Source organism: Pseudoliparis swirei, chromosome 13 (genome assembly GCF_029220125.1).
Source record: "Pseudoliparis swirei isolate HS2019 ecotype Mariana Trench chromosome 13, NWPU_hadal_v1, whole genome shotgun sequence".
NCBI lineage: Eukaryota > Metazoa > Chordata > Actinopteri > Perciformes > Liparidae > Pseudoliparis > Pseudoliparis swirei.
In genome coordinates, this window is record NC_079400.1 from 1,436,885 (window position 1) to 1,450,655 (window position 13,771).

The 13,771-nt window shown below is 50.6% G+C and overlaps 1 protein-coding gene across 2 annotated transcripts in view; it reads left to right on the top strand.

The window, feature by feature from the left end:
• Positions 1-13,750, top strand: part of capn15 (calpain 15) — a 38,714-nt gene extending 24,964 nt beyond the window's left edge. For both annotated transcript variants that reach the window (XM_056430072.1, XM_056430071.1), the window contains exons 4-12: positions 1,800-1,983; positions 2,886-3,109; positions 3,813-3,938; positions 5,450-5,602; positions 7,557-7,718; positions 7,809-8,047; positions 8,146-8,315; positions 8,822-9,000; positions 10,877-13,750. In XM_056430072.1, the coding sequence (XP_056286047.1) occupies positions 1,800-1,983; positions 2,886-3,109; positions 3,813-3,938; positions 5,450-5,602; positions 7,557-7,718; positions 7,809-8,047; positions 8,146-8,315; positions 8,822-9,000; positions 10,877-11,054 (1,615 nt within the window). In that variant the 3' untranslated portion in view covers positions 11,055-13,750. The remainder of the gene's footprint in view (positions 1-1,799; positions 1,984-2,885; positions 3,110-3,812; positions 3,939-5,449; positions 5,603-7,556; positions 7,719-7,808; positions 8,048-8,145; positions 8,316-8,821; positions 9,001-10,876) is intronic.
• The last annotated feature ends 21 nt before the right edge of the window (positions 13,751-13,771 follow it).

Below are 13,771 nucleotides of genomic sequence, written 5' to 3' on the forward strand. Positions count from 1 at the left end.
TGAAAGGAGAGGAGAGAAAGAGAGGGGAGAGAGAAGAGGGAGAGAAAGAGAGGAGAGAGAGAGGAGAAGAGAGAGAGAGGGGAGAGAGAGGAGAGAGAGATGGGAGAGATCGGCGTGTCCTTGTATATATATATAGTCACAACTATATATATATATAGTCACAACTATAAATATATATATATAGTCACAAAGTTGTCCTGATACTTCATCTCCAGCACATGAAGCTTATCAAAAAATAACTCTCCCCAGAGCCACATCCTCTCTTCCAACAGGATGTAACCCAAATTCACACACACACACACATACACACACACACACACACACACACACACACACACATTGGTTTGCTGTTTTTTTAGGACGCTGCCCTAATAAAGCAGCACACAGCCCGGCGCCCCTCAGCAGAAGAGAGGCGTGCCAGTCTCCCTCGTCCTTGGGTACCAGCTGACGTTGGAGTCACATGACACGCCTAATCGGGTTTTTATCTGATTCCATGCAGCCGATTGTTTTTTCATCAGCCGCTGGACGTGCCGATCGGCCTCGAACAGATGGGCTATAGCTTTAATAATACACCCGCTCCCAAACACACAGAGTCTTTTAAAGGCAGCCGCACTGAGAGCGATATGACTTTCATCTTTCATCTGCAGATGGAGTCACACATGTAGGTTTAGTCAATATGTCATCAATAGAGGGGGTCAGGATATGTACAGAGGAAGATGTGTGGCTCATGTCATCATCCTGTCTGATCTCTTTCCACGAATGTTCACTTTAAAATATATTAAGTTGGATCCTCGCATTTCTAATTAGCATCTTCTGATGTATCCGGATTTTTGATGAACTGATTTCTCTCCCGAGCTCATTAGAGGAGTCGGTCGGTCTGCGGCTGCATCAACAGTGACGGGTAACCAGCGGGAACCGGAGCTTTGACTCTTGATTGATTTTAAATGAGGCAAAATTATGTTTTGAAAAAGAAAAAAACCCCACACCTGCTGGAGTTGCCCTTTTGGAGACGGGATGCTTTCGTTCCCCCCGCCGCCTCGCGGCCGCTCCTCCGTCTGCTCCTCCGTCTGCTTCCCTTTTTGTTTTCTTTGATTGCGTCTGCCGGTCGACATTCCTCATCTCCACCCGGCTCCCGTAACGCGCTCTACGCCGAGCGGAGTGCGCCGAGTCCTGAGGGGGCCCCAGAAAATAGGCAACTAAAAAATCATCATCGTTACAATAATTATAATGCCGATATTATTTCAGAATAGACATATTAGGCACCTTTTAGGCACGTATATTAAGATCAGGCAGAACAAGAGATATATTTAGCTGCTCGAAAAAAGTTACGATGGTGAAAAAATAAATACACATTCAACTTCCCAAGCTCGCCGTGGGGCCCTTTCTGATCTTTCCTAACTTTGACATAAAGCTTCAACTTTTTGAAAATGGCCTCAAAAAGACAAAAGGAGTCAGGGGCGGGAAAAAGGAAAATAAAGAAACGGCGAGATGACGCCCGTGCATCACTTTCAGGAACGTCCGTGTTTAATCATCGTTAAATACGCGAAATGTATTGATAATTCAACACAAGTTTTCTTCTTGGGGGGGTATGCTAAGTTACGCTTAGGGCACCAACATGGCGAGCAGCGGCTCTGTCTCCACCTGGCCTCTCGATTAAAGCAGCGGTCCGTCCGGATCAGCCGATCCTTCTCCTCGCCTCTTTCGTCTCTCTGCTCGATCCGGTCGCGTCCTCTCACCCGTCCGTCCGTCCCGACGCGTCGCTTCTCTTCCGACTCATGCGGTTTCTCCGCCCCCTCCAGGTTCCTGAGTGCGCTGGCGGTGCTGGCGGAGCGTCCGGAGCTGGTGGAGCGGGTCATGATCACCAGGACGATCTGCACGGAGGGCGCCTACCAGGTCCGCTTGTGTAAAGACGGGACGTGGACGACGGTGCTGGTGGACGACATGCTGCCCTGCGACGACTACGGCTACCTCCTCTTCTCCCAGGTCAGGAGGCGAGAGAGAGGGAGGGAGGGAGGGAGGGAGAGGACGTCCAGGATGGGAAAACGGACTCGGTGGAGAACAAGATCCACTATTAATGTCAAAGGCTGCATGGACACTGCAGAATGGAAGTACACCATGTCTACTCGTATGATGTGTGTGTGATGGGAGAGAGGATGGATGGAGTCATTTAACCAGACGTGTGGAGCATCTCTGTGAGCACAAACACACTTCATCTGCCAGTTGCATTGTGGGTAAAGTAAGCGTCAGAAGACCGCAGGGAATAAGATTGACTGCGTCGGTTCTGCTGCATGGATTTTGAACGGCGGGGAGTCTGACGATGTTTAAGAGGTGGAAATGTCAAGTTCTGGGTTTGACATGCATCGTCTCTGATGTAAGCGGGGCATTCATCCCTCCCCCTGTTCTGGTTCTGGTCATCACCGCCTCCTCCATGGAGTTACAGCCTCACATCAGTGTAGTTTCAACTTCTGAAATGGAAGCTCACGCTAAGTTAACAGCTCGCCTTTCATCACGAGCGCGTCTCAAAGGATCATTCATCACCAGTCCATGACGGGACCTTTGATAGTACAGAACAAGCAAAGCACCGGGCCACACATGCTAGAGAGACACTGGAGAACCACTTGTTGCAGAGAGGTCACAGAAGGGTCATCGGCATGCCTTCAGCAGGGGGGAGAGGCAGGACAACATGTCAAGAGTTGTGTGTGGTGATATGAAAGAATATGAGAAAGCATATAGGGAACGTTATTTATTTAGTTGATAGTTCATGTTCATACACCTCGAACCGATGAGTCACAGCCAACCGGTTCAGAGCCGACGCCTTTAAAACACATGTTACGAGTGAGCTGCGCCCACGACTGAGCTTTGACTACCCCCCCCCCCCCCTCCAGGCCCAGAGGAAGCAGCTCTGGGTGGCGCTGATCGAGAAGGCCCTGGCCAAGCTCCACGGCTCCTACTTTGCCCTGCAGGCGGGGCGCGCCATCGAGGGCCTGGCCACGCTGACGGGGGCGCCCTGTGACTCCCTGATGCTCCAGGTGAGCTCCACCAACCCCCGGGAGGAGCCCATCGACACGGACCTCATCTGGGCCAAGATGCTCAGCTCCAAGGAGGCCGGGTAAGAGAGCGGGTGGAGAGGAATGTTGGAACCGAATCTTTGTTTTATTTATCATCCCACCGTGTCCTGATGAATAGCTGAGACACACATCTACAAGAGATCTATCCCTGTTCAGACGAGATGATAAAGAGGAAAATATCGCGGATCCTCATCCTCTAATCCCAACTTCAAACACCGAGGTGTTTCACAACCACAAAGCGGCTGAAAGCCACTTAGCGGCACGCGTTCGTAATAAAGGAAGAAAGGCGTCCGGTGGCCGGCGCTTTGATACGTGAGCTTTCACAGCGACGCGAGACGCATCGCAGGACTCCAGAGAGGACAAACTGCAGGTCCGTCTGTCAGAAAACCTGCAGGATTATTCATGGAAGAAGAAGCGCCTGACGCCATCGGTGTGCTTTCCTAAACGGAGATGGGCGGCAGCAGCAGTCACCCGTTGGAAACAGACCTTTTCGTTTCTGTTGTTTGTCTGTAACTCCGTCTCGCTGCCAATTCTGAGGCTCTCTGGTTAAATACTGATTAAATAAGTCAGGAAATAAGTCATTCACATAATTAGCTGTGCAAAAGCGGAAGGAGCTGGAAAGGTGGAGTTGAAAGTGTTTTTTAAACCTTTTTTTTCGTTATCGTTGTCCCTGAAAATAAATGGCGTATGGGAATAATCAACCAACGTTGTGGTGATGGTTCTGGAATCTTCTACGCCCGTTAGGTTCCTGATGGGCGCGTCGTGCGGAGGAGGCAACATGAAGGTCGACGACGTCGTCTACGAGTCTCTGGGTCTGCGGCCCCGACATGCCTATTCCATCCTGGACGTACGAGATGTCCAGGGTTACAGGTGAGGGGATAATCTGAGAGAATCTAATACTCTGAGCATCTGATGCAGCCCCCTCCACCAGAGCCACTCTGAGGCAACACTTCCACAGCGTCCGCCAACTACTCTAGAAATAATCAGGTGGCTTGATTTACAAAGTCATCACACCAAAGACATAGCACCATAAGGTGAGACACTAACCCCCACAGTGCCATTCATTCAATTCATTTCTGATTTTGTATGAATTCAGCAAGAAATTCCTATTTTGTTCACAACAGAGACAACAAGAGATTTGAATTCCCTCCCGAGTCTCTCTGACGCCGGCTGAGGCTCATGGGTATTTGAATGCATGCCGTTCTAAAACTATGGGGGGGAGGAAAACATAATTTAAACTATTAAAACTGGAGGCCATAACATAAACTATGAATCGTAAAATAATCCGCAGAGTGCTACGTGTTAACTGGTGTTGAGGATGTCATGAAGAGGAAGGTTTGAAAGGCTCATATTTCCTAGTGGAAGCCAATGAATCGTACGACATGTTGGGAGGGGCTCGCATGTCTGTGTCACGTCTTTAAGATTGTGTTCGCTCATTAAATAGGAATACGTTCATAAATAAGTATCCCATGTTTAGAATGGATGGAACAGATGGACACGTGGTGGAGGTGTGAATGATTCTGAGGTAAATGGGGTCCAGGTGCACAACAGTTGAGCTGGATCAGCATCGTGAGTCAACAGAAAGGATCCTCTGTCCGAGCCGTGAGACGAGGCTGAGAGCAGCCGTAAATCTCACGTGATTTGCTCAAGAGTCCCGCACAAGCACTTTAATTTACAGCCATAAACCAATCTGAGTGGAAGATCGGGCCGCAGCCCTTGAGGGGAAACGAGTCGGGCGTCCTCCTGCTCGGAGCCGCGGGAGAGGAAGGGGAAAAAAAGCTTGGAAACAGCCGTTCACCTCACTTCTCTTTCCCGGAAAGAGGGCACTCTCCAATCTGGGTGTCGGGAGGCCGCAGGAAAATGAAGTGGGTTGTTAAAAAAGTAGCCAATGATCCATAAGAGGAGCAGCGATGGGGACAGGAAGCTGTGGTCGCTCTAACCGGATCCTGCTGAGACTCCGCCCACTGCTGAGACTCCGCCCACTCCTCCTCTCTACCTGCACCTGATGGATGGTGGAGGTCTGGATGGTGGAATATGCCGACTACCAACTCTTCATCCACTCTGTCATCTTCATTGTGTTGTTCCTGTGTTTTAATGTGTGTGTAATGATTCCTTCTGGTCACATGACATCTATGACACCTGTCCATCCTGGAGAGGGATCCTCCTCTGTTCTCTCCTCAAGGGTTCTGACCTTTTACCCTGAAGGGTTGTTTGGGAGTTGTTCCTGATCCCATGTGAGGTCAAAGGTCAGGGATGTCTATGTGTACAGATTGTAAAGCACTCTGAGGGGAATTTGTAATTTGTGAAAATGGGCTCTACAAATGAACTGAACTGAGTCCTGTAATCGTCCTCCGCCTCCCTGACCGTCTCTCTGGCTTCAGGTTGCTGCGGCTGCGTAACCCGTGGGGTCGCTTCTCCTGGAACGGCAGCTGGTCGGACGAGTGGACGGACTGGCCGCAGCACCTGCGCCACGAGCTGATGGCCCACGGCAGCAGCGAGGGCGTCTTCTGGATGGAGTACAGCGACTTCATCAAGTAAGAGCCGTGCTTACGGACAGATTCTGTTTACTATTGTGGCGCTAACGGCGTGAATCTCGTCCGGCGGGGAACCGTTTGTCGGTTCGTTTGCCAGGACAGATGCAACTTAATGACGGCGGCAAAAAACTCATCACGAATCCACACGGGGCCTCGTTTAGAGATCGTCTCATAAAGTAACTCTTTCAGACTCGTTTCAATGATTCACTCATTCCCAGTTGACCTTTCCTCCCCTAGTGGCCACCAGGAGGCATGGCAGCATCTAACGCCGACACCGAACACGGCCGTCTCGGTTATATTTGATATCTCTGATAATTCTTCATTGTTGTAGTGACCGTTCTAATAATAATAATAATAATACATTACATTTCTATAGTGTTTTTCAAAATAATGTTAAAATATCCTAAAAGCTATGTAATAAAAATAACTAATATTACAATAAAAACACGATAAAAACAAATAAGAGCGTAGAGAGCACAAAATCACACAATATAAGCAGTTTTGATTTGTGATTTGAACAATGGAAGTTCGGTGCAGTCTCGGGTGATTTTGGGGAGAGAGTTCCAGGGGGGGGGCAGAAATAGAGACGGCTCTGTCCCCCCATGTCCTGCGCTTGGTCCCGTTCTGCTCGTTAATTTGAGGCGTGGCGGCTCACTTCCTGTGTTCATTCCAAACACACCGCGGTTACAAATGTAAAATGCATGAACACCTGCGATGTTTATCCCAGGAAGGATCTACTCAGCACCAGCTGGTTCTCAAATGTCAAAGCTTTTGTTCCCTGAATTAAGGTGAAACAACTCTTATAAATGCCCTTTTATTGGTCGCACGCCATGTGCTAAAAGTGATGGATGGATTATTAATCTCATGCCTTCGCTCACCATCTGGTCCTGACACCACACGGAACAACGGCGTTGTTTTCTTGTGTTTGTTCGGGCGTCACACACACGGTTCCCACCGAGTTGTCATTTGTTTTGCGGTTGCTTTTGTGACGGCGGTGGCGTGTTTTGTGATATTAATCCTGTGATTCAATCACACGGCGCGTCACGGTGTTTTTCAAGATGCCACTGCGACCTTGCGGAAGGTCGTAAAAACACCGTCGCCTCGAACGGCTTGATTGAAAAGTCCTCTGGAACATTACAGAGAGCGCACTAAAACACGACTGGACCGCAAGGGTGGGAGAATAACTGCACTGAATTACAGCCAAAGAAAATATCATTGAGTTGGAAGAGAAATCTAACAAAATGATTCCCAGCGTTGTTGCAAAAATGAATAAAAAGTGTTCAGCTTGCCGGAACCATCACGGCTCTTATTTAGTCAATTTAACTCAAGTGGGCCAATCGGCGCTGATGTTGATTCTTTAGGATCATCCCACCCAAACCGTGACACATTTATATCTAGTGATCAAAGACTCAGCTTGTACCCTTATTTTCCCGCCGATTTCTTCATCCCAATTGTCAAAAGGCGTGACCCATTTGTCAGTGGAAGGTTAGGAAGTGATGAAGCTATGAAAAACGGACTGAAAGCGAGGGAGGCGAGCGTCTCTCGGGGGCCTCCTCCGTCTTTGAAGACGAAGGTCTGATGCGAGGTAAAAGGTGTTTGCACAGCAGCGCCCTCAGCAGGGTTTGTACGGTCATGGAAAAGTCTTGTAAATGTTTTATATTCACGTTTTAATTCACGCTGTATGCTTTGTAATTCTCATTGTTAGTTTAAATACTACAGTTTCTCACTTTTCTTGTACTCACCGAGATTTCGCAAAATGATTGGTCATGGAAATTTGGTTTAAAGTCCTGAAAAAGTTCTGGGAAAGTCCTGGAACTCCATCGGTCAACATGTGCATGAACCCGGCCTCAGAGGCGCCGCTCGTGTTGGAGAGCTCCTCGTGATGCGTTCAAATGCACTCAGGGCAGCGGGGTCAAACTGTCGGCGTCGTGACGAAGGCTCCGTCCTCCCGCAGGTACTTTGACTCGGTGGACATCTGTAAGATCCACTCCGACTGGCAGGAGGTGCGGCTGCAGGGCTGCTTCCCCAGCAAGGCCAGCGGGCCGGTCACCGTCACGGCGCTCACCGTGCTGGAGCGGACGGCGCTGGAGTTCGCGCTCTTCCAGGAGGGAAGCCGGTAAATACGGCATCGCCACCAGCATGTTGTTTTTAGTCCGTCCTCCTCTTCTATTGAGCCGAGCGCTAACCCCCCCCCCCCCCCGTGCAGGCGCTCCGACACGGCCGACAGCCACCTCCTGGACCTGTGCATCATGGTGTTCCGCGCCTCCTTCGGCAGCGGCAGCAAGCTGACCCTGGGCCGCCTGCTGGCCCACAGCAAGCGGGCCGTGAAGAAGTTTGTCGGCTGCGACGTGATGCTGGAGCCGGGGGAGTACGCCGTGGTCTGCTGCGCCTTCAACCACTGGCAGATGAACGCCAGTGGCGCGGGGGAGGGGCCGCCCACGCCCGGTAGGTACGCGGGGCGCGACGCGCGGCCCGTCGCTCGGCGGTTTGTGCGTTCGCCCGGTCGCCGTGACGACGGCGCTTGTGTATCTCTGTCCCCGCAGTCTCCAGTCCCACCGGCGGGGCGGCGCGGCGGCCCAGCCAGGACTTCCCCGGCTACGTCCTCGCCATCTACAGCTCCCGACAGGTGATGGTGGAGCAGGTGGAGGCCACGGCCACCACGCTGGCCGACGCCATCATCCTGCTCACGGAAAACAAAGGCGAGAGACACGAGGTGAGAGAATGAGCTCCCTGCACACACACACACACACACACACACACACACACACTGTTTGAGGGTAATGCGTGACGCTGGAGAACGCTTGCAGCTCCGTAAGCCACTTTGAGATAACACTTCGGATTTCCATGGCAAAGTACGGAATCCTCTTCTGTCGACACATGCAAGTGTCTTATCTCTCTGACACACACACACACACACACCGCTCACCGCGGGTGGGCCGAGCGCTCGCCACAGCCACAACACAAACAGTAGTGTTTGAACAATCTAGTAAGGGCTGTTATTGAGTCATGAGAGCTTTCCTTTGTCATGAAACAAGTGGTTTGTGTCGTGAGGCATTGGCTGCCGTGGGATTTCTGGCTGCTGCTCCATTGGACCGCGGCTTAAACCCGTTTTTAAAGCCTTTGAACGCAACCTTTCCGATAACGCTCGATGTTCGTCAGACCGAAAGAGAGGAAGTCTTTCTCGCTCACACGTCTGCGTGTTTCCACGTCCTCCCTCAGGGCCGCGAGGGCATGACCTGCTACTACCTGACCCACGGCTGGGCGGGGCTCATCGTGGTGGTGGAGAACCGCCACCCCAAGTACTACCTCCACGTCTCCTGCGACTGCACCGACAGCTTCAACGTGGTGTCCACGCGCGGCAGCCTCAAGACGATAGACAGTGTGCCGCCTTTGCACAGGTACACACACACACACACACACACACACACACACCGTGAAGCTATCTTTCACCTCGGAAGAAAAAAAAGTAAATGGATTTCAAGTGAAGAACATTTGGTACAGGTGGAGCAAACATCCAGCCCTTCAGACTATCATATCTGGACCCACACACACTGCAAAAATTCTACCTCCAAAAACAAGGAAAAAAGTAATAAAACGAGGGAATATTACTTGAAATTAGAATATACACTTTTATTAATCCCCAAGGGGAAATTAGTTCTCTGCATTTAACCCATCCTATTATATTATGAGCAGGGCTGCGCCTGCGAAGGAAGCAACTGGGGGTTCAGTGCTCAAGCACACTTCGACTAATGGGGAGGAGGGGATCGGACCCCAACACCCCCAGTTGCACCCTGCCCCTCTTACCCCACTGAGCTAAAGCCACCCCCTAGACACATTATCTGCAAATAGAACAGGAACATTTGACTTGCCAAGATTTCTTCAAACAAGTAAAAGTATCTAGCCTTGAAGAACCCACAAATATCTTAAAACTAGTGTCGCCAGATGAAAAACAAGTACATTTGTCCTGAATTATTTTCTTAATATGTAGGAAAATGTGCTTAAATTCAGCAAATGCAAGTACCATCATCTTGCAATAAGGATATACGTTATATATATCTTAAAATAAGTAATGTTACACTAACAACACGGTGGGTTAGGGTTACACACACACACACACACTTCTTTACCTGTGTCCCAGAGGATCAGCGTGCCGTAGTTCTTACCTTGGCTGGTCTCAGCACAGTTAGAGCCGCCTCTTGTGTGAAGTTGGTCCCCATTGTTCTCTCCCCATTAAAGCCACTGATTTAAATCGTCGCCTCTGAAAGCAGCACGCCGGCGTCACACGTCATTAGGTTTATCTGAATCTCGATTCTTTGGACATTTACTGTACGGATGTTTCAGGCGTACGGACTCATTTCAGCATGCGTTAATTAAAATGTACGACCTTCTCCCCTTGAAGTAATGTCCCACGCATAATGGAAACGGAGAAAAGTCCCCGTGCAGGGGGGCCGTGTGTTTTTAACGTCGCTCTCTCTCCTCCAACTATCCGTCCGTTCACGCGTTGGGAACGCTGCGCTACAATATCGCCGTCTGATTCCCTGATGTTCCTCCTCACTCGCAGATGTCGTTGAGTCTTGGAAGTGTGAATAACCGTCGCCACGTGAACTCATTCTGTTCTCCAAATAGTCTGAAGCCGTGCTGACGGAGCAGCTCGTCTCCCTCCGCTCACAGCGTCAACTTAGCGAACGCACGGGTCCAACATCAGTGGCGTTCTCACAACCGCACGATAATTATCAGCTGGAAAAAAAAATTGTTGGCAGAGCAGGGAAGGGTATTTAATTTGTTCTCATCCTAGATGTATAGTTTATTACACTCGTCCCTTGTGTGATTTATTGTAAGACAAACATCGACAAGATCTCAAGTAATTATATTTATTTTAAATTCTTGTGATACAGAGTGGTGTGAAAGTATTGGTGGGCCCGAGTCCACGAACACATTCATGATTAGTTCCCTCTGATAACTGTTTAGTCAGCAGCTCTTCATAAAAAAAGTGGCTGTATTTTTTCCATAAATATATTATTTGAATATATTAGGGAGGCTGAAGAAAATATTATTTACGCTCGGGAGGGTTTTGCTTTTTTATGAAAATTCAAATAGGATGTAGCCCTCCTCCTCCTCAGTATTTGTCATCCAGTCCCTTGCTTCTCTTCCCCACACACACAATGCACCACAACATACTGAGCACATTTGTATTCAGACTGTTCCTCCAGTGAAGGAGGAGGCCTCCAGGCTCCGTGTTCTGAACTCCCCGGCGCTCTCTGTCGCCCCCTGCAGGCAGGTGCTGGTGGTGCTCTCACAGCTGGAAGGAAACGCCGGCTTCTCCATCACCCACCGCCTGGCTCACCGCAAGGCAGCCCAGGCCTCCCTGGGAGACTGGACCCCCACCAAGGCCACGCACAGCCCCCTGCTCACGCCGGACATCGACGGCCTGCACCGGCCGCGGCCGCTATGACCACCGCCCTCGATCTCACACACGCGCACACGCTGACTATTATCCAAGGAACTGTCAGACCACTGGAAAAAGCAGGCGAGGAACGGGGCGAGTGCGTGCAGCCCTGAAGCGTGGAGGACACACACACACACACTCACACACACACCTGAATGTAAAGCGTGGGCATGCAGCGGTGATCTGCTGCCCTCCAGGTTCTCGATACATGCTTTCACCCGTCGACACGCGCGTGCTCCACCCCTTGCCAAACGGATGTGCCACGTCGGGGTGAGAGGAGGGAACGGGCCCTCATGGGGTGACCCGTGCTGACCCCCAAAACGATGTTTCACCCAGGCACCGAAGAGGGTCCGGCTCCGGGGGAAGTCCTCCCTGAGCTCCGCGTGCCCGGAGACGACCGCGCTTCAGGGCGCAGCGCCGCAACTACTGAGCCACACACTTTGAGCCAATCACGCGCAGCGCTCAGACACCGAGCGGGAGGCTTCGGGGGAGTTTACCTCGCCTCGCCCTCGGGACGGTACTCAATGAGCCAAAACCCACATCCTCGTTTTACTCATGTCGTTGTTGTTGTTGTTTTTACTCGAGACGGTAAACGTCGGTCTTGCTCGTTTTGTACACCTTTTGTTTTTCTTTCTGAGGCCGCAGAAAAGCCATCGCTCACGCAGCGCCGTCCCTCCTCTCCGCCCTCGCCTCAGGGCCGAACCCGGGGGTCGCGGTGGGAGTTGGAGTCGAGCAAGAAGCTCACGCCGACGTGGCGTACGGGTCCCAGACAGCTGGAACATCATCTTTCTGTCTTTCGCCGGAGACGGGCTTTGACTTGAGGAACGCCGACGCCTCACAGAACCTCCGTCCTCGCGGTTCAACGGACGAACGGAACATTTGCCCTTTTTGCCCTTTCAGAGAAAACAACCGCCGTCGCTCCTCTGCTGCTGCCGCTCCAACACTTTAATTCGTCTTCACTCAGTCTGGGGTCATTACGTGACCCGCCTGGCGGTCCGCCCCTCGGGAACGCCGGCGCTCCTCATCCGGACGTCAACTGTCCCTCTCCTCTCTCGCCGTCGCGCAGACTGAACCGACGCTGCTTTTTTGGACTCTCGGGAAAGAAAAGGTTGTGTCGGCTCTGTCGTGGTACCGAAGGTCAGAGAGTGTGTTTGTCTTTTCTTTTTTTCCAGTGTTTTGATTTCCACGCTCCGGGGTTTGAACAGTCGCTCTGGAGACGAGCTGCCCAGTTTACTTCGGGGGGGGCGGGGGACCGTCGTTGTTTGTTTGGGTGCAGAGCAAACATCTTTTTTTTTTCCTCATTCCAATCTCTCCAGTGTCAAAAGCCATTACTCCTACTTCACTCAGGGTCTCTCAGCCGTCGCCATGGCAACATAAACGTGTTATCGCGGTGCTGGAGAGAGAGGGCGGCGTGGGAGACGTCAAGTCAAAGTCGACGTCTCGCGTTGTGAAATCGAGGGGGGAGAAACCTGAAAGCCGATAAGCGAAATCACCGGCGCGCTCACGCACGGATTGATCGTGCGGTTGCCGTTCATTATTTTTCCCCGTGTCGAGTTCAGTTTGAGTTTGAAACATTAAAGTTCCCACACGAGAGGATTCGGTCGAGGGCGTGAGCTCAGCCGCCTCGAGTCGAGAAAGTGCCGCCGCGTCGCAGCCGGCAGCGTCGCGAGGCGGCGCCGCGTCTCCAGGACGAGATGGACTACCCGGGTCGTGTCACGTGTCCTGAAACCCGGCGCCGGGGGAGCCGTAGGTGTGTTTTCCAAAGAAACGCGGCGTGCCGCGATGTCTGTCCGCCCGTGTGAGCTGAGCGCGATCACAGGAGAGCAGCTGTGACCTTTTAATTTATTCGTGAAAGTGATTTTCAGGCCCGTTTGTCAGATGAATATTTGACGGAGGACAGGTGGAGGAATGTGATCCTGCTTCGGCTTTGAGTTTGAGCCCAGAGGGATAATTACAAGAAATGAACCTGCACTGAATCCCCTCTAATCCAACGTCACCGCTGGATCACTTTACAACTACATCACATTGTTGTTGTTGTTTTTGCTTGTTTTTTTTCTATACCGTGTCGTTTTGGCTCTTGCTGGTGTCCTTCAACCTCCTCCTCTTCTGTGAAGTTGTGGCGGTGACCTTTCTGTGCGTGGGCGGCGCCCCCTGCTGCTGGAAGGAGAGGCCTGTCCTCTCTCCTTCCTCCGGTTCCCTCCTTTAAATTGTACAGAGCGCAAAGTAAAGAAAAGATGGAACAAAGGGGGAAACGACCGACTGACCCTTTTTAGAGATGTAAAAAAAACACACAAAAAACTTGAAAGTATGATAGAAACAAAACGATGAAACGTAATGCTGAAAACAATTTAAATTCTGATGAATGTGAGATATATTTTATTGATCTTTTCTGGGATGGGAATACGAGTATATGTGTACAGACATATGTATGTTTAATTTTCAATCTCAGGTTCCGATGGACCAAATAAATTTTTTAAATTAAGATTTGAGAACTTGTTTGTTTTTCCACACGCACATTTACATTTACTGCTTTTACGGGTTGTGACTGAGGAAAGACCTGAAGGAATCAAACTGTGTCTCGATGTGTCTGCTCCGGATTTCAGTTTTTCTATGAATACTTATAGTCGCGGCTCTGGAGCTGAAAATGCTGAAGTGGGAAAACAGTCTGATGAATGATAATCTGTATAAAACACTTTCACTGACTTGTGGACTTGTTTATTCCC